The sequence below is a fragment of the Heteronotia binoei genome, chromosome 19, assembly GCF_032191835.1.
Source record: "Heteronotia binoei isolate CCM8104 ecotype False Entrance Well chromosome 19, APGP_CSIRO_Hbin_v1, whole genome shotgun sequence".
NCBI classification, from domain to species: Eukaryota; Metazoa; Chordata; class Lepidosauria; order Squamata; family Gekkonidae; genus Heteronotia; species Heteronotia binoei.
In genome coordinates this window covers 18,266,303-18,287,300 of record NC_083241.1, presented here as the reverse complement: position 1 = coordinate 18,287,300, position 20,998 = coordinate 18,266,303, and the positions used below count along the sequence as shown (strand labels likewise).

At 42.6% G+C, this 20,998-nt stretch overlaps 2 protein-coding genes across 2 annotated transcripts in view; one reads left to right on the top strand and one right to left on the bottom strand.

Moving 5' to 3' along the window:
* TICRR (TOPBP1 interacting checkpoint and replication regulator) overlaps positions 1 to 11,684 on the bottom strand; it is a 47,631-nt gene extending 35,947 nt beyond the window's left edge. Inside the window, exons 1-7 of the mRNA XM_060260335.1 lie at positions 10,969 to 11,684; positions 9,148 to 9,421; positions 6,995 to 7,236; positions 5,480 to 5,723; positions 4,678 to 4,807; positions 1,188 to 1,327; positions 781 to 987 (exon numbers count right to left, since the gene is read on the bottom strand). Coding sequence (XP_060116318.1) covers positions 781 to 987; positions 1,188 to 1,327; positions 4,678 to 4,807; positions 5,480 to 5,723; positions 6,995 to 7,236; positions 9,148 to 9,421; positions 10,969 to 11,631 — 1,900 coding nt within the window. The 5' untranslated portion in view covers positions 11,632 to 11,684. The remainder of the gene's footprint in view (positions 1 to 780; positions 988 to 1,187; positions 1,328 to 4,677; positions 4,808 to 5,479; positions 5,724 to 6,994; positions 7,237 to 9,147; positions 9,422 to 10,968) is intronic.
* Positions 11,685 to 12,770: 1,086 nt separating this feature from the next.
* LOC132587834 (protein Mis18-alpha-like) lies at positions 12,771 to 20,411 on the top strand. Its single transcript, XM_060260220.1, has 5 exons — positions 12,771 to 13,095; positions 15,270 to 15,336; positions 16,649 to 16,771; positions 18,134 to 18,227; positions 19,470 to 20,411. Exons 1-5 carry the CDS (start codon positions 12,879 to 12,881, stop codon positions 19,548 to 19,550), a joined length of 582 nt encoding a protein of 193 aa, XP_060116203.1. The 5' UTR covers positions 12,771 to 12,878; the 3' UTR covers positions 19,551 to 20,411.
* The last annotated feature ends 587 nt before the right edge of the window (positions 20,412 to 20,998 follow it).

Sequence of the window (20,998 nt, the reverse complement as noted above, 5' to 3'; positions counted from 1 at the left end):
CGTTACAAGTCAACTGAAATTGAATCCAGCAAAGACGGAGGTTCTGTGCCTAAGCCGGGGCGGCCTGGGAAGAGAGATCCCTTTACCGACCTTCGATGGGGCGCCTTTAGCACCAGCTTCGAGGGTCAAGAGTTTAGGAGTACTCCTGGAGCCTTCCAGGTGGTAGCCACTGCCAGATCTGCATTTTATCACCTTATCATTTTAATTGAAATCATTTGCTAAGACATATGAACATATGAAGCTGCCTTATACTGAATCAGACCCTTGGTCCATCAAAGTCGGTATTGTCTATTCAGACTGAGAGCGGCTCTCAAGCTGAGGTTTTTCACGCCTATTTGCCTGGACCCTTTTTAGTTGGAGATGCCAGGGATTGAACCTGGGACCTTCTGCTTACCAAGCAGATGCTCTACCACTGAGCTACTGTCCCTCCCCAAGACACAGAATCCCATTATCTCAATTAAAGAGATTACTACCGCAGCATCTATTTAGTTACTTCATCCATATCCTGCCTTCCTTCCCAATGGGAAATCAGCTTACTTTGTTCTCCATTTTATTTTCACAACTATCTTATGAAGTAGGTTAGGCAAACAGACCACCCAGCAGGCTTCCTTGCCGGAGATATGAATCATGGTCTCCCAGTTCCTAATTGAACCCACTAGCCACTACATCACACTGGCACAGACTGCGTTGTGGTCTTTCAGAAAAGAGTTGCTCGGAGGTAATGGAGGGGAGTGCCAGAGATGCTAGAGCATTGACATGTTGATCTCATTTTGCACATACCTAATTTAGCTCTCACAGTTCTTCCCTTTTCTTCCACTCTGTCAGCTGATCCAGGCAACAGCCTTTGGGCTACCTTTTCACTTACTGCCGGCTCTTCATCTGGCTGGTGCTTTTGGGCTCTCATGTTGAGCCTTGCAACATTCAGCATCTGAAGGGAACGAGGCATGGTCTTCATCTTCTGCCTCACAGGAGTCTGGGAAGCTCCACCTGCCCAAATTTTTAAAAAGTGTGTCCAGATTGAGATGAATCACAGATGATCATCCAGCCAACCACAAGTACATTTAAATGCTGTAGACCTTTATGTAATCAAGGACAGCAGAATTAATGTATTCTTTAAAAGAAAAGTATAGGGGAAGGTTGTCATGCAGAGCACCAAAAAGACCAACAAAAACATAAATTGCGCATACGCCTCTTTTTGTGAGCCTGTCGACAAGATGCAGCAAAGACTTTGGAGGCTCTCTGCTGATAAAATTCAGACAGGCTCTGGGTAAGCTCCATTTCTGGCTTCCACGTCTCTTCCACAGTAGCTGGAGCTGCTTGCAGTGACCTGTAGAGAAAAAAAAGATTCCCATCAAAATAAAGGTTATTAGGCAAATAAGAAGGAGCTTGCTTCTCCCTGCTGCAAAGGACAGCTCGTGGAACGTAACATCTCTCATTCTTGTATTGGCTAGGGACCAGAACATCAATTTCCCTGTACCACTTCACTCAATCATGGTACCCTGTGCAATCCCAGACTCCATGGCTGCAGTCTTGCCTCCAAGCACAGTTACATACAACCAATGTTCCCTCTAAGCTGCAGAGTCTTGTAAGCAAAAATTCTACTTTGTGAGCTACTGGTATTAAAGTTGTGAGCTACTTTCCTGAATGTTGTGAGCTACTGCATAAATTATTGCGCTCTGGGGGGTCATGCCTCCAAGCACAGTTACATACAACCAATGTTCCCTCTAAGCTGCAGAGTCTTGTGAGCAAAAATTCTACTTTGTGAGCTACTGGTATTAAAGTTGTGAGCTACTTTCCTGAATGTTGTGAGTTACTGCATAAATTATTGTGCTCTGGGGAGGTCATCACAAATGTGTGAGCTGGAGGCTAAAGGTCTGTGAGCTAGCTCATGCTAACTCAGCTTAGAAGGAACACCTGTTAGAATGGAAAAACTCCACAGGAACTTGTATTTTGCTGATTCAACTGGAGCTGTTAGTGTCAAGGCAATATGCTTTGTTCCCTGCTACAGTTTATAGTGCAAGATCAGGACTGGGACCACTTGACAAGAATATTTTCTGCTCCCACTGGTACAACCATGTTCCTCCCTCTCTCAAGCCATGAAATAAGAGGACACCTTACACTGCCACCCTTCTCCCTCCCACCCCTTCTAATCATCACTGTGGTGACATCCGGGATCACAAGGATCCTCCTCAAGCTTGCTGCAGTAGGGAAAGGTAGAGCCCTTTTTTTGACCACCACTAACTGCATCCAAGTAGCCAGACTGAAATACAGGAATCCAAAACTGATTGCACTGTGTCTTCAGCCTGCACCATTTTTTCAACAGCCACTCAAAACCCAAGTGATTTATCTTAACACAATATTTTTAAAAAGAGAGAGAAATGAGCTTTAAATAAACAGTCTCCCAAGGGAACTCTTGATCTTTAGAAGGCAGTGAAGACAGTTTTATTCATGGTGGCATTTGATTACCTCTTCTGCTTACTGACAGTTTTAAATTATTGGTTTTTACTCTCGTTTTTTTATTATATTATTATTTACATTGCAAGTAGCCTTAAGTTCCTATAAGGTAGAAAAATGACTAATAAATGCTTTACATAAATAAAATTAATATGTTTATTCCTGTTATTTTACTTCATTTATACCAGGGGTGGCCAAACTTGCTTAACAGAAGAGCCACATAGAATAAATGTCAGATGTTTGAGAGCCACAAGGAAGGAAGGAAAAGTGGAAAGAAAGCAAATAGATGGGGCAGGGAAGAAGAGGTGGAAAGAAAGCAACTTTAACTATAAATGCATTCTCCAAGCCATCAGCTAGCTTGGTGGAGTGATTTAAAGAGACAAATCCCGCCTTCAAGCCAGCCAATGGGGCAGTGAGGGCTTCAAGAGCCACACAATATGTATGGAAGAGCCACTGTTTGGCTACCCCTGATTTATACCCTGCCTTGGCCCTCAACGGACACTCAAAGCATATTTCAACATTCTCCTCTCTTCCATTCATAGAATCAAAGTTGGAAAGGGCCACGCAGGCCATTTAGTCCAAACCCCTGCTCAATGCAGGATCAGCCTACAGCATCCCTGACCAGTGTTTGTCCAGCCATTGCTTAAAGGCTGCCAGTGAGGAGGAGCTCACCACTTCCCTCAGTAGCTGATTCCATTGTTGAATTCTGACTGTAAAAAAGTTTTTCCTAATATCCAACCAGTACCTTCCCACCCAAATTTAAACCCATTATTGTGAGTCCTCTTCTCTGCTGCCAACAGGAGCAACTCCCTGGCCTCCTCTAAATGACAGCCCTTCAAATCCTTCAAGAGAGCAAGCATGTCCCCCCCATAACCTCCTCTTCTCCAGACTGAACATTCCCAAGCCTCTCAGCCTTTCCTCATAGGGCTTGGTCTCCAGGCCTGATCATCCTCATCATTCTCCCCTGAACCTGCTCCATTCTGTCCACATTCTTCTTGAAATGAGGCCTCCAGAACTGCACATAGTACTCCAGGTGTACTATGCTATTTTCTGGTGTATTCACTGCTCCTCCCAATTTGATGTCATTTGAAAATTTATTGAGTAGCCCCTCCACACCCTCATCCAGATCATTGTTAAAAATATTGAAAAGTACTGGGCCCAAAACTGAGCCCTGTGGCACCCCATTGGACACCTCCCTCCATTCAGATGAAATACCATTGATAACTACTCTTCGAGTACAGTTCTCCAACCAGTTCCCTATCCACCTAACTATCCTAGAGACCACTCCACAGTCCTCTAGTTTACCCATCAGAACATCACGGGGAACCCTGTCAAAAGCTTTACGGAAATCCAGGTAAACAACATCAACAGCATTCCCTTGATCCAGTAAGCTCATCACTCGATCAAAGAAGGAAATGAGGTTGGTCTGGCAGGACCTGGACTGACTCCCCCAGATCACCAAATTGTCCTTTAGGTGCTTGCAGATTAATCCCTTTAAGATTGCTCCAGTATCTTCCCTGGGACAGAGGTCAGTCTGACTGGCCTATAGTTTTCTGGGCCATTCCTCCTCCTTTTTATGAAGACTGGGATGACATTCACCCTCCTCCAGTCTTGCGGCATGTCTCTTGTCCTCCAAGAGGTCTGGAAGATGATTGACAAAGGCTCTGCAAGCTCTCTAGAAAGTTTTTTTGAGCACTCTTGGGTGCATGCCATCCGGCCATGGGGATCTGTACTCATTCAGTGCAGCCAGATGCTTCTCAACTACCACTTTGTCCGTGTCAACCAGCCTTGCCTACTACTACAACAACCCTGTGATGCAGGCTAGGGAGTCAGTATAACTGTCCCAAGGTCACAAGCAAACTTCTAGGGCAGAACCTGGATCTCCATGATTCTAGTCGAATAGAAGGCTGTAGTATGGTACTTTGGTAAATGGCTTTGTTTTACTGTTTTATTGTTTAAATGTTGTAAATTGATGTATTTTAAAACTTAATCCTATGTTAGAACTTTTCTGTTGTGAGCCGCCCTGAGCTGCTTTGGTGGAAAGGGCGGGATATAAATTAAATAAAATGAAATGAAATAGTCTGCCACTCTAACCACTATACCACACTGGGTCTCAATTCAGATCTCTAGCTCAATTCAATGGGACTAAAATTGTATTTTAATGAGACTAATTAGGGAGTATCCTAGGTCTACCTTACTCTAAAGACTGTCTTTGAAGATTACCTTAATGATTCCATCAAAGGGGAGCTTTCTCCGCAGAGGTTTGACAAAAGATACCAGTCTTCAATCACTATAGGGCTCCAGCGATGTGTCTGAAACAGCTCCTGCTGGCACCACTCTGGAAGTGGAGTCTCTGCTAGACATGTATGTGCACACACACACAAAGAGAAAACGTAAGTAATAATCAGCGTCATTAGCCTCCCCCAGCTAAAAGAATGCAGCCTCAAATCCTATGAAGATATTCTCAGAAGTCAAATCACAATGAGTTCACTTGTGCTTATTCCCAGGTTTAGGCATACACAGGATTTTACGTTAGACAAAATGGCTGTGCCATCAGGGAAAAAATGTACTGATTAGAAAACAAGAGTGAAACCAGGCACCAAAAATATCAGATACTGGTGCCTAAGTGGCTTTGTTTTTCAAAAAGAAAGGCAAGGCATTTCCATAGCATCTCAAGAAAAGAGTTCTGAGTCACAAAAACTCATGCTGCAATAAATGTGGTTAGTCTTTAAGATATCACCAGACTTTTCTTTTTAAGGCACTCAGACCAAAGGTTTTCAGTTTGGAGAATCCTGATAACTCAGAAGATGGTTACAGACATTCCCTAAAAGACAGCTTGAAGCCAACTACCAATTTTCCCAGCAGATTGCTGGGCATCTTTCTTCACAAGAGCCAACAGGACTTGGTAGCACCTTGCAAAAATCATGGATGTTCCTCTGAACAAGTCCCCAAATCTTCAACAAGTAACAGGGAAGGGCTCCCTCAGTTTTTATTTACAAAGGCAGTTTTCAGTAAACAAACTTACCGGGACTAGCTGGATCACTTTCTTTCGAGTTGTTTACTTGATTGAGCACGCTGCTCACCATTTCAGGGAAGTTGAAGTCATCTGCCCCGGAAAGGTTCCCATCCTCAGCAGTTTGAAGGAAGCATCTCTGAACTTCAGCCATTCTTTCAGCACAGAAAAGAGAAAGAATGGCAGCAGTACCGGAGATGGGGGAGAGAATCCCAGTGCAGGGAGGACAGGATCCAGATGGAGACACATCAGCAACCTTCCCAACAAGAAACAAAGATCAAGCAAGTGATACACAGAGATGACGCACAGTAATTTTGAACCATGCTTCAGAAACAGATAAATGATTCAGGCTGCAGCACTAAAAACACCCTCAACAGAATAAGCCCCAATGAATAACATGGGACTACTTCCAAGTAGACTTGATTAAGATTCCTCCCTCAAGCCACCCTGTGACGGAGCCGGCCCGATTCTGCCTTCAGACCCGGTCCCGTCAACTCCCTTTTGAGTCGCCAACTCCTGAAGAGAGCTAATCTTCTTCCCACCACTAGGGCACACTGCCACCCCCTGTTCAATTTAGGGGTTCCTGACTGAGAGGAACAGAACTCCCACTCCCCCTTGCCAGTTCTGTGGCCTCAAGGTCCTCTGCCAACCCAGCACTTGGTTAACACAGAGACCACAGTCCTTCTTTGGGAGACCCCTGGAGGATTGGCACCCTTGCCAACTATGCCTTCCCCTCTAACAGTAGTGTGGTCTAAGGTGGTTGGGGAACCTTGGTGGTACAGATGGACTACCTTTTAAACAAAACATTTATTTAAAACATGCAACTATTTGCAGGCATTTTTAAATGCAGGGTAAACAGAAGTAATAAATGAAAGTAGGGATAAACGCTCCTTCTTTCCCTAATATATAACTGGCCCTGACCATACCATCAAGAACCGACTCACCAGTCACCAAGACTCCAATCAAAACTCAACTGTCAGCTTCCCCTGAAAACTTTGAACTACCCATTTCCCTCCAAAAACCTCTAATATAAAACCCAGTTCCTGCCCAAGAACTGGTTTTCCCTCTTGCAGCCTTCTGGAAGACCAGCCTGAAAGACTTCCTGCCACCTCAGAAGTGCTGCTTCCAGACAGGAGGGGAGGGGGAAGGAGGAATAGACTAGGCCAAAGCCTTGCCTAGAGTTTTATAGACTCCTCTAGCCAACTCCCAGACAAGCACAGGCCTAAAATGGTGTTTCTCCATACACCCATAAAAGCCAACAAAAGCAGCAGTAGCAATGAGAAATGAATTGATCAAAAAAACTGGCCAAAGAATGGTACTAAGGTGTTCAATAAAGTTCCCTGTTCAAAGGTAAACAAAGTGCAAGTCTAGACAGTGTGGAAGACCCTTTGGAAAATCCATTCCTATGCTGCTGAAAGATGGGAAATAAAAGAAATAGAGGAACAGTCTTTCCCTGCAAAGTATCTAATAACTTATATATTTGTAACTAGACATAAGGTGTTATTCTAAACAGAATGGGCCACTTACCAGATGTAATCCTTGGGTCACAATGCACTTTACAAGATACTGAAACAAAGACGTCTCCTGAACAGACTGGCCTGGTGGGGAAATCCGTATTATCCAGCTCTCCGTGTAGAAGCTACTAGTATGCATCATATTCCAGCCTGCCGCTGTGCATTTAAGAAAAATACTGACTGGATTCTCAAAATGCCTCTGGCTCACACTCAAGGGCTCCAGGGTCACAGCACAGCTCTGTGGCGTCTGTATTCCTGTTCAAGGCAGTAAACACAAGACAGTGAGATTGAAAAGCTTTCAAAGAAGGCTAGATACGCAAGCTAACCAAGATACAGTAATGGGTTAAGTAAAGTAGTACGCCTGGCAAGAGCAAAGGTCTGTTCTTTGTTTACCACCTTGGGAAGCACAGAAGAAAACAAACTTCTGCAAGCATGGAATACTCCCCACAAATTTAACCTCCTTCCTGCTCCATGACCCTTTTTAATACTATTACATTTGCTACCTTCCATTTCTCATAAGGATGACTTTAGCAATAAATTACATATTTGTACTAAGGATTCCAAGGGAGCCTAGTTTCAGATTTCAACTTCATGATTGCTGTTACTTAGATAATTTAATTTCATTAAGCTTTGTAGAGATGTTAAACTCATTTGTTACAAGGGCCGAATCTGATATAAATGTCATTTTGTCAGGTTGGATCATGTGTGCCATAAAATGTAGCATGAAGTACCAGAGATATAAACTTCATCAAGATGATTTCAGATGCCAAATGGCAATAGCAGGCATGATTGGATTAGGTGTGATATGCAGAGAGGCTTGGGGGATATCAGCATTGGTAACAAGACATAAAATCTAGGTCTCAGTTTGGTACAGGATTCAGTCCAGGAGAATGCAAAGAATGGAAATAAGCCTGAAGAAGTGAGCAGTGACTCACAAAAGTTCATACCCTGCCACAAATGTTGTTAGTCTTTAAGGTGCTACTGGACTCTTACTCTTTCTACTGCTATTAGAAACCGCAACATTGAAAAAGCAGTGGGAGGACATTTTAATCTCCCAGAACATTCAGTTGCTGACCTAAGAGTAGCAGTTCTCTTACAAAGGAATTTCAGAGGAAGATTAAGGAGACTGCTGAATTGTAACTCAAGATAATGCATCTTCCTGGACTGAATTAAGACCTAGGTTTTTTCTCTCATTACGACTGCCTGCTATTGTTATTTGGTGTCTGAAATCACTTCGCTTTCCAAGATATAAGGACAGATGGACTCATGTTCTAGCTGTATCTACAGAAGTGAATAGTGACTCATGAAGGCTTATACCTTACCACAAATTTTGTTAGTTGTTAAGGAGCTACTGGACTCTTGCTCCCTTCCACTTATAAAGAAGGCAAGCTGTGCTCTTAGGTTCCCCACCCGCCCCCACAGTGTTAGAACTGGAAAGGGGGATCTCTCCAAGTGCCATGGGACTCCATTTTTCTCTCTCTCTGGCATGCTGTCTCTTTTCCTTCCCCGACCCTGAAGAACTGTGCAGGCACACAAAAGCTTATACCTGGAATAAAACATTGTTGGTCTTGTTAATGGTGCTATGGGACTCTGACTCTTTCCTTCCCCCTCCTTCCCCAGAGGAAGAGAGGAAGGAGACCTCAGCCAATCAAGGGAAGGGAGGCATGGCTTCCTTTCTCTCCTCTGTGAAGCAGGAAATAGGAGACTGGACAAAAGCCAGCTTTGATGCTGGAAACAGGAAATAGGAAATTTGGGGAAGGATGGTGGCTCACTAGTAGAGCATCTGCTTGGGAAGCCGAAGGTCCCAAGTTCAATCCCTGGCATCTCCAGAAAAGGGTCCAGGCAAATAGGTGTGAAAAACCTCAGCTTGAGACCCTGGAGAGCCGCTGCCAGTCTGAGAAGACAATACTGACTTTGATGGACCAAGAGTCTGATTCAGTATAAGGCAGCTTCATATGTTCAAATAGGAAGCAAGAGAGTGCCAGTTGCTTGTAGGCTGGATCCATCCTGCGGGCCGTATGTTTGATACCCCTGCTTTATTGCATAAACCTAGATTCACTGATTCATCCATAGATGAATACATAACAGCACAAAGTCTACTTTTCTTATGCCCTAATTTAATCAAGAATCCCTTGCAGGATATAATAGCAGCATTACTTCCATTACCATCACTCTTGAGAAATATAATTCCTTCCAGCTGCGGGAATGATGCTTGTAATGCAGAAGGTGAAGAGAATAGACAGTTCAGAGTTGAATCCAAAGGCAAGATAGTTGCCCATGATGAGAATGGCTCAGGGAATATGGACTTCAAAGGGAAAGTCTTTGTTCTGTGACAATTTAAACATGGAACGAAGATTTCTGATGGCAAAATTGTGCCCTTCAAGATGTGCATCAGTTCAGCCAATGTGTGATACCCAACATGATCTGAAGAATCAAGAAGCTGAAAGAAGAAAATGGAAAGGCTCCACTTAGTGGTATCAGAGAGGTGAAAATAATAAATAAGGAAAACTCTATTATACAAAAAATGCTGTAATTCAAGATGCTATTTTTGCTACCAAAGATAGTTCTCTCTACATGGAAACCATTGTTCTTAATACAACTCAAAAGAACTATACACTTTCAGCATTTTTCTGTTGTACCAAAGAGACCTGCCTATACATTTGTCTGGCATGCTTCTTAGAAAAAACAGCAGAATGTCAGCATTAAAAGTAGGGTTATAAAAAAGGCACTTGTAATGAGTAACAGCAGATTTCAAGTGACCAGGGAGGGAAACTATAAAAGACCTCACTTCTTTGGGCCACTTGTGTCATGCAATTACAATATGTGTGCATATATGTAGGCTAAACATAGGTTAACAATATTTGTAGATTATTAGACAAATATTATATCAAATCTTCTCCAAGCTCCTTTCGTCCATGTACATTACACATTGCATGGAGCTTAACAACATCACAAAGAAAATTCCCCAATAACACCATCAGGGCATTTTTCTCCAAGCTATTAGTAACCCAGGCTGTAAAGATACAAAAATAAAGAATGCTGTTATTTCTGTTTTATAGATTTTGGGGGGGGGGGGGGGCTGCAAAAATGTGTACTTCAATGTATAAGAGCCAAAATCATTAACTAAATCACTTTTTAAAAAACAAGTCAAGAATTGAGAATATTCCCCCAAATGAAAAGTGACTTTCTTCTAACAGAGCAAACAATTGTCACTCCAGGCATGACAATTACCAAGGAACCTACAGTCATCTCACATGAAAAGGGAACTCTACATAAAGCTACCTGTGCACAGCCACATGGGGTGCTGAAATTCCTGGCATGGACAAGCAAGGTGCCTGTGAAATCAGGCTATACCTGATTTAGAACAGTAATCCTCAAATGAATCAGAACTGTGGCTACAGGTGAGAAGACCATATGAATAGTGGCCAAGATTCAGCTGCAGCACTATATGCCAGTGAAGCAAATCAGTCACATTTGACATAGGTTAATGACAAAAAACAAACCCAAGATCATACTCCACATTCTTGTCCCAATACACTAATGCGTTCCAACATGCACAGTCAGTTTCTGCAAGAGTGGCCTTCAATAATATTCACTGACACACATATATGCAGATCTTCCTCTGTTGAATTGAATATTGTAATGTGTGCACCATAAGCTCCACAGATGCATCAGAATACACACAATGCAGACACACCAGCCTTAGAGTAACTTATGAGAAATGAATAGTACAAACATTAATGAGATCTGGATTCAAATATCCACTCAGGCAAGAAATTCACAGGATGACCATTGGCCAATCACCATGCTCACTCACCTTCTCTTGAAACTCACCCTACTTTTCAGTGCTATTGCATGGATAAAATAATAATTCTCACATATTCTGTTCTCTGCTTCTTGGAGGAAGATGTGATAAGTGTGCTTAACAAAATTCACATAGAAATTCACATATCATTCAGCATCCCAAATAATTAATTCTCTCATTACCGTGGAGTAATCAGCAGTATCCACCCAATGCAAAGTGATTTTCTGAGCAACCATCATTTCCTGAATTCCCTTGGGTATGAATTTTTCTGATAGGTCCTGTAAAGTAGGCAGCTCATTAGACAAATGAGCATGACTTCCAGAAACAAACTGATGCAATTCCCTCTGAGAATGAGGGCAGGGAGAGAAGAGAAAAATGGTATTCATGAAACCCTCAGAAGAATTGGAGCTCTCTGGGGGCTTCTCTGAAGTCACAGTTAATTTGCTTTTCTGGCTCCTCAACACCACCTTGGCTGGAGAAGCAATTTCAGGTCGGTCCCACTGATAATCAAGCAATGCTTCTTTCAGTACGTTCTGAGCAAGACAGGCTCGAGGAGATTGTCCAGGCAAGTTCACAGCATGGTAGTGGTTTTCAAACCTAGCCTCCAGCTCCTCTTCAAAGTCTTCCCAGCTGCGAGATCCAAGTTCATGAAAACTGCCTACCCATGAAATTCTGCCCTGGACACCTAAGGAGTCAAAGAACTTGAAGCCCCACCGGATCTTGGCCAGGCCAAACCGGCAACCCAAATAGTTCAGGATCTTCAAGATGCCCAGATGAAGATGCGCCTTTTGCATAGAACTGGCTGTATCCAGGAGGAAGACAACATTGTGGGAGCAGGTCATCATGGTGCAGCAGCTGTTCTGTATTCCAGTCACCTGGTATTTCACCCAGATGAGAAAGGCTTCTGTACCTTAGCCAACAGGCAACTTGTGAGGAACATCAAAGTCCTCTATTCAGTCTTCCATCACAGTGCTTTTAGCCTTTCAGGCATGCTCACTGGGCAATATGTCCCACTGAGATCTGACTTCAAAAGCAAGCACATTAGAGAACCAGCCACCTCCCAGTCGTTAGCACCAACCTAAAATACGCTATTCCTAAATCTTCTTCTACAAACAAAATCTACAGACATACCTGATTCCACTATTCCCCTACTGCTATGTTCCGGTTGTCCTGCCTAGCTGCTCCCGCCGCCGCCCAGCCTGCCCCTCTTCCGTTGCACCCCGGCCTACAGGGACCTTTCAACTAGTCGCTACTCGGTCACTCCGGGCCCACAGAGTGCCAGCCCGCGGCTTCGCGACTTGAACCAGAGCCCAGCCACGCGCGCTACCCTCGGCCACTATTTGCGGGATCCCTCTAGGGCGCCGTCACTATCTCCCGTATTAAACCATCCAATCCAACTCTGGCGCGCTCGACACCAAGTTCTCCCGTTTGCTCCAAGGCACTTCCATGCCGTGGGTCCGACAACTTTCTAAACCCCGCCTCAGTCTCGCGACTACCTAGCTTTCAACCACAGATCTCGGAACTATCTGATTGGCTCTCGCGTTTTGGCGGAATCGCTAGGTTTTCGTGAGGAAGGGGGAAGACGCCTCGGCATACCCGCAGGGGTGGCCAACGGTAGCTCTCCAGAAGTTTTTTGCCTACAACTCCATCAGCTCCAGCCGGCATGGCCAATGGCTAGGGCTGATGGGAGTTGTAGGCAAAAAACTTCTGGAGAGCTACCGTTGGCCACCTACGGGTAAAAATTAAAAGCAACCTTTTTTGGCCGCTCTAGGCCATGACTTCTCTATGTCGTTTAAAAAAAATCCTCAGCTTGCGTGCGGGAACCTGCTATATTAAATAGCACAGGGGTGGCCAACGGTAGCTCTCCAAGTGTTTTTGCCTACAACTCCCATCAGCCCCAGCCATTGGCCATGCTGGCTGGGGCTGATGGGAGTTGTAGGGGAAAAAAATCTAGCGAGCTACCGTTGGCCACCCCTGAAAGAGCAGTTGCTCTGGCGCATGCGCACAAGGATGATAGAGTTTTCGGTGCGTCCTTTCCTCAGTTCCGTTTTTAGCGCCCGGGAGACGAAAGGGCGGGTATTTTTGAACAGCGATGGCGACGTTGCTACCGCCGCACTCCGTAGAAGAGGCCTCCTTGTCCTCAGGGATGCTGCCTCAGGCTAGGGAAGGCCGAGAAAACACAATGGAGACGGTGACCCAGGAAGAGCAACAGCCCATGGTGTTCTTGTGCGCTGGCTGCAAGCGGGCAGTGGGAGATACGCTCGACTGGGAGGCCAACGACGAAAACACCAGATGTCTCCTCCTCAGGAGTGAGCGCGCCTGGACGGGACGGGGGGGGGGGGGCCGCGGGGAAGATAAGCCCTGAACAAAGGGCCTTTGCAAATGAGGAGAGACTCTCTCAAGGGAACACATATAACTTAACTTTACATGAGTAGAAGGGCAATTCATGATCGGTTATATATTTTGTATATTTGTGAATAGAATGGAGGGAGGGGAATCAGTTTTTCTGAAGGTTTCCAAGGTTTTCATGTTTGTGCATTTGCGTGCTTATGAGTGGCATGACTGCATATTGCCTCAACGTGATGTGTGTCTGATTTTGTTATCCAAGGAGCTCTGGTTGATGAACATAAGAAACTGCCTTATTCTGAATTAGACCCCCGGTCCATCAAAGTCAGCATTGTTTACTCAGACTGGCAGTGGCTCTCCAGAGTCTCAAGCTGAGGTTCTTCACACCTATTTCCTGGACCCTTTTTATGATGCGTGCTTCCCTCTGCCCGTTTTATTCTCAAAACCAACGGGAGTCACTCAGTGTAGTGTAATGGTTAAGAAGGGCTAGTGTCTGGGTTTGAATTTCATCAGTAGGTGGCCCATACTGCAGACTGTAGAATCTTGTTGGCCAAGCAGTATGAGCACTATAGCCTTGCAATACTGTAATATGATAGTGCCATCTGTGTATTAAAATGTATATTTTAATTTTTAATTAATTAATTAATTTATTCCCATTTATATCCCGCCCTCTCCGCAAGTGGACTCAGGGCAGCTCACAACATTATAAAAACAATCAATCCAATAAAACATATAAAACCATAATTTACATCTATTAACTTTAAAACCATTCTATGGCGCTATTTCAGTCCAGTATAGGCGGTATTGACTTCTCGACCAAGATCGCCAGCATTCTGTAGGATGTCCGGTGGCAGCCTTTTTTCAATCAAACCGCAAAAGCCTGTTTGAACAATTCGGTCTTACAGGCCCTGCGGAACGCAGACAAATCCCGCAGGGCCCTTATAGCTTCTGGGAGTGTGTTCCAAAGTTCTGGTGCTGCCACCGAAAAAGCCCTGGATCTCGTTATACATAATATTGCTGTAATAATTAATTATTGGATTGTTGTTGTTCTGTCATGATTGTGATCTGCCTGAGCCCATCTGCGGGGAGGGCAGAATAGAAATCTACAAAATAAAAATAAATACCCTGCCCTTCATTAACTGAAAGAGTCTCAGAGTAGCTTTTACAATCACCTTCCCTTCCTCTCCCAACAACAGACACCCTGCGAGGTAGGCTAAGAGAACTCTGAGAGAACTGTGACTCACAGGGTCACCCAGCTGGTTTTATGTGAAGAAGTGGGGAATCAAACCCAGTTCTCCAGATTAGCATCTACCACTCTTAACCACTACACCAAGAATGTTGTAAGCTGCTTTGGGTCCCTGTTGGGGAGAAAGGTGGGGTTCAAATGTAGTAAGTAAATAAATAAATAAAACAATCTTGTTGGGTGAGGTAAGGTGCAGTATATTGACTGGCCCCCAGTTATCTAGTGAGCTTCATAGCAGAGAGTGGTCTTCCCTGGTTGCAGCCAAATGCTAAATGTTCTACCACACTGGATTCCTGCCAGAGGTTTCTCTGACCACCCCCAAGAAAGAGGCAAAATAAAAGGGGAGGTGACAGTTTTCCCCCACAGGCCTTCGTATCTGTAAACACTTATGGGTGGTATGACTCTGTACCTTCTTCCTTACACTTGTGCTTCTTTGTTGTGTGGGTTTGTGATTGTGTCAGCAGTTCCCATCTAGCTTTCTAATTCTCCTTCCCCCCCCCCCCTTAAAAAGTAGAAAAGTAGTTAGTTTTGGGAGGGCCATTTCTAGATTGGGTCTCTCCACTCAACTCGTGTCATATTAGTAAGACTTAATGAAAAGCATATCTTGGCTCCTTTAAGAAGTGACACAAGCACGCCATCTGCTTCTGTTAGGAATGCTGAGCATGAAGACAGTTTCAGTCCAAGCCTCTTCCTGACTGCTGTTGTTTCTAATTGTGCTTATCAGTTATTTGACTAGATCGCTATAGCATGACCCACTTGTAATGGAAACCTACCTTGGGCCAGAAGGCAATATCATTTCAGTGAAAATGGCACTGGGGGGAGTGTTAAATTATATGAACACATTTTATTTTGAAGGATACTGTGTTTTTTATTTGTATCTTTTCCCTGTTACAGGTGTTTCTCCTACTGTCATAGTGGACAAGGAGCAAAAGCTTTCAAGTTGGCCAGAAGAGCGTGGCTGGTAAGCATTGTTCAGCTCCAAAGGGAATGTTAGATCTGCCTTATAGCTAGCACATCCTTTTTTACCCTTTTGATTTTTAAAAATCTTTGTGAGCTAGTAAAGATCATGTTTGGATTCATATTGCCAACTGAGTGGTGGTGTGGCTAGACTAAGATCTGGGAGACTCAGATTTGAATTTCCATTCTTGCCCTAAAAGCTGGCTGGATGACTTAGGCCAGTCACACACTCTCAGCCTAACCTACCTCGAGTTTGTTTTTGGGAGGACAAAATGGAGAATTCCAGAGACCATTGGGCCTGCAGCAGTGTTCCCTCTAAGCTGAGTTAGTGTGAGCTAGCTCAGTTTTTTAGCCTTCAACTCAGGAGAAATGGCCCCAGAACAAATTAATTTATGCAGTAGCTCACAACTTTAATTCCATTAACTCATGAAGTAGAATTTTTGCTCATAAGACTTCACAGCTTAGAGGGAGTATTGATTTGCAGTGGTGAGAAATTAGGAGTAGAAAGTCACTTTTTAGTTAATTTACCAAATTAAAATTTTAATTTATTGAGAGCCTATCTGCTCTTATCAGGACTACCCAGGAGGCTAACAGCTTTAAAAATATGCACAATAAGGAAGGAAAAAGAAAGGTCCCCTGTGCAAGCACCAGTCATTTCCAACTCTGTGGTGACGTTGCTTTCACAATGTTCTCACGGCAGACTTTTTTACGGGGTGGTTTGCCATTGCTTTCCCCAGTCATCTACGCTTCCCCCCCAGCAAGCTGGGTACTAATTTTACCGACCTAGGAAGGATGGAAGGCTGAGTCAACCTTGAGCCGGGCTACCTTAAAACCCAGTTTCCACCGGGGATTGAACTCAGGTTGTGAGCAGAGCTTAGGACTGCAGTACTGCAGCTTTAACACTCTGTGCCACGGGGCTCTTTATACACAATAAACGTGCTAAAAACCATTTAAACTTACCAAAACCATTGATTTCTAGGCTACTGTGTGTTGGCTCATGGACGGAATGTTATTTCAATGTGATATATGTGTACATTGAGATTATATATTGAAACTACTTTTTTGTATTGTGATTGTTCAATTACATTTCTCTCACTTGTGCAGAAAGTGGGACATTGCTATGCTTTAAATTATAACATGAGATATTTGGTTACTATTTTATTTTTGATTTTTAGTGAAAATATGTAGCTATTGTAAGCCACCTTGAACCATGCAGAAAGTGGGGATATAAATGTTTTAATAATCAAATAAGTGACATGTTAGCATAACTGTGGTGTATTTCTAAATAATTTGTTATATATATTTTGCTTCTATAGTGTGCTGGAAACCTTGTTTTGTTCTGGATGCAAAATGACACTTGGAAGTATTTATAGATGCACCCCACAGCATCTTGATTATAAACGAGATTTGTATTGTTTAAATATTGACTGTCTTGAAAGGTAAGAAAAATATTTAAATTTGCTAGGTAAACTTTCTGTTTCTTTTCTGATTAGATTAGGAATTTAAATACTGTGATCCTTGGACAAGAATCCCGAAGTTCTGGGGCTGCACCTCTTGTACAAGGAATTTGATGGGAGATACTCCTTGCCAGCATTGCCAACTAGCCTGGAGAAATATGTTCTGTCCCTTTAAAATTATATTGTTTAGAAATGAGCTGCTGAAGCTTTACAGGACATGGGGGTAATATCCCATTAAACTTCTGTTAAAGGGATTTGATATTTTTCTCTCCAGGCAGCTGGCAGCCACATTGCTTTGTTCCTGTCTTTCAATTTCAGTAGTTGAATTTGGGGAGGTTTATGTATTGGTTTCCCGCAAGCACATTTTCATTCTGATATATGTGGAGTGGTGGTGGTGGGGGATCAGAACTGGCTCTCAGTCTCACTGGTATTTAAGTAGCTGACAATGAACACAGCCTTCTTTCAGCTCCCAGATTCTTATGGTTAGAATGTTTTATGGCCACTTATATCATTATTATCTATGTAGTGCAACTCGTTGATGCTAAGCAGAGAAGATTTTTTTTTTAAAAAAAGTAGGTATGGTTAAATGCAGATAATTTGTCTTGTATGAAGCCTTGTCTGAAACCAATGGAGTCACCATGTTTTTCCTATGCAACCATTAAAATATAAAACTTACCCTTAAATATTGCAGCTAGAAAATTAGCTGTGCTACTACTTTGCATTGAAGGCTGTCTGGAAGTAAAACAACATATTTTGATCATGTTGAGTTGCGATTCTGTTATTACAAATTGTTCAAAATGCAGGTGCTTCTTTCAGGGGGCGGTTTGTAGCAGAATATTAGGTCATACACCCCTGATGTAGCCAATCTTCCAAGAGCTTACAGGGCCTACTGTAAGCCCTTGGAGGATTGGCTACATCAGGGTGTGTGGCCTAAAATGCAAAGAAGTTCCTGCTACAAAAAAAGCCCTGTTTAGGATTTTACAGATTAATGCAAGAATTAAAAGGAGGGTTTGTAAAACAAAAAATGGTGTTTGTAAAGTTTTAATTATACCCCCATTTTGAATTCTCTACTGGTACATGTCAATAGCAAATTCTCAGGTACGGATTTTCCAGGCCAATGGAAGGTGCTGCCTATAGTTCAGACCTTCAAGGCTTACAATAAAATACCAGGGGAGGACCTATTGAAGTGGGCATACTTCAGTCACTTGATGCTGTACTTCGTTGCAGTGGATGCTACAGATGTGACTGTCATTACTGGGTAATGTGACTTCAGTTGATGCATTGTCAAACTTCTAGCTTTAACTAAGTAATAGTCATGCTCTTAATAACTGCCAAACATCCAAGTTATACCCTAGGAGCTGCAGAACAAAAAGCTGATGTAGATAAAGAGCCTCTTACCCTTGGAAGTCAAGCCATTTTGGAAGAATCGCTAGAAAGGGTAAGGAGATGATGGATTTCACGTTTTGCTCACTTCTGGTGGAAGAACTTCAGATCTTTCTTTTGTTGAGAAATAAGTTTGCATGTCTAGGATGCCGCTATCTTTGTGTTCTGGTTGTTTTTGTCAAATCTTAAAATATATTTGTTTACATGTTGTGGTTTTATTTGCTTTATTGCAATTTTCTGGCTTTTTATGTTAACACTGCTGATCATTTTATCATTTTGTTTATTTTTGTCTTACTACTTCTGATCAACTTGCTTCAGATGCCTTATAACTATGAAAACAAACTTAAAACACATTTTGTTAGGCCTCAGTTGACACTCAGAAATTTGCAGTTGCCCCCAGAGCTGATGAAATCAGGATTCCGCACTCAGACTACCTTTCAATTCCTTGTTTGCTTTTATGGCAAATGCTGGTTTTGTTGCTGTTTACTCTTCACCACCAGAGAGAGCCAACTGGTATTTCAGCCCACACTGTTTTGTGGATGACACCAGGGGAATACAGGGAATCTGTGTTTATACATCATAAAAAACCATAGTTAAGACTAGCTGTGGCCGATAAACTTCAGATCATGATTTCTCATTGTGTTTTGAGAGTTAGTAGAGTGGAGCCTTCCATCCTTCTGAGGTCAGTAAAATCAGTACCTGGCTTTCTGGGAGTAAAGTGTAGATGTCTGGGGAAGGCAATGGCAAACTACCCCATGAAAAAGTCTGCCAAGAAAACATCATGATGTGACATCACCCCATTGGTCAGTAATGATTTGGTGCTTGCACACAGGGACTACCTTTACCTTTTAGAGTGGAGTGGATTGCAAGACCATAATCTTAAAGCATAATTAGTTTGAATAAACTGTAGGTCTGTGTGATGCCTGAAGAAAACTAATTGTTTATCTAACTGAATTTGTGCCACAAAATATTTTTGGTCCTTACTTGCCTTTCTGGGTAGTGCTGTCTGAAGAGTGATGTGTGAACATAGTTCCCAATAGAAATTCTGTTTTGTCAGATTCTCACTTTACCTGTCAAACCTGTAAAGGCAATGATGGTATGCTGAGTTAAAGTATCTTCTGCCCCTCTAATATGTGTTAAGCACAGTCTTCTGATCATTGGTGGTGTCCTGAGGGGGCAGGAAGACTCTGGCTATAGTGATGGAAATACAGCCTAACAATTTAGTCATGGGTGCCTGCTCTGGGGCCCTAATAAATTAATATATAATATTAATTAAAATATCTTCTTTCTTTAATAGGCAGAAACAATACTGAAGGCATTGGAGCACCGATTATCTCTAGTTGAATCAGGTTTTGTATCTTTTCCCAATAATGGCTGAAACCAAATTATAACTATTACTGTCAGTCGCTATAGATGTGTAAGTGTGCTATGGACTTTTGGGAATTTGTTGTAATAGTTTTGCCCACTGAAAAGTTTGTCTTCTGAAAACTGAAAATGTTGATTTGTGCATAAGGAGAGGGCTTCCGTAGAGGAGAATCTTTGGAAATTGTCTATAAGGATATGTGCTGTTATAAGCCTTGCTATTTGTCCTGATTTTCCTCCTCCCAAATAGAGTTTGTCAGGATGCCTGAGTTCCTGAGTGTCTTTCATTTTATTAGTTTTTTTAGTCATTGCCTTTGTTATCATTTATTAGTTTTATTCATCTTTGCATTTATTATCATTTATTAGTTTTGTATCATATATTTTTATTGACTTTTTTTGGAGAGGGCAAGATAGGGAATTACAGAAAGAAAAAGGAGGAAGGGAGATAAGGTAAAATAGTTTCGATAACAAAAATTCTTCATCGCTGGATTACAAGTAATATTGTTAACCTTTGGCAATTTATAACCTATCCTATAGATTGTAACTAATAATTTGCTAGTATGATTTTATAGCATCAAAATTGAGGAGCATACAAGAAAGTGCCACAGATCATGTATTAAGCCAGTCATAAAAGGTTTCCAAGGATTTTCTTCATCTCTAGATAGCTTATCTTTAAGGCGAAGGGCAAGTACATCTATTTTGGCTATCTCTAATATTTTGTTGGTCAAGTCTTGCTTCTTTGGAGTTTCATAGTGCTTCCAGGTTTATGCTACTAAAAGTCTTGCTGCAGTAGTAATATGTATCATTAAATGTTTATTCTGCCTCAAAAAGTCAACCAGTAGTATGTTCAGTAAAAACAGTTCTGGTTTAAAATGGACATGGGTTTTCAATATCTTTTGTAACATAATCCAATATTTTTTCATCACTCCACAAGTCCACCACATATGAAAAAACATACCCACATGTGAAATAAATTTCCAACACTTGTTGGAGACAGTAGTATACATTTTAGGCAGCTTATCAGGCATTATGTACCATCTATAAAACATTTTATAAATATTTTAACAGTAATGGCTCTAGTAAGCTTTATGTGTGATTTCCACAACGTTTCCCAAACCGCTATTTCAATATTGTAGCCCAAGTTCTGGGCCCACCAGCACCGGCTCTAGGGTGAATTGCACCCTAGGCAGGTGCCTGCTGGCGCACTCCGCTAGCCTCCCTGCCACCACTGCATTCTGCTCCCCCCCACAAGCTCACCACGACTAAAACAGCCCTACTGGTTTCTCCCAACCCACGCCTGCACATTTTGTTATAAGATGGATGGAGGAGATATCTCTCCCCTCCTTTCCAGAATAGGAAGTGAGGGGGGAGCGAAGCTTCCTCCATCTGTCTTTTAACAAACACACAGGTGCGGGCTGGGAGAAGCTGATAGGGCTCTGTTTTAGCTGCGGTGAGCTTTGAGGG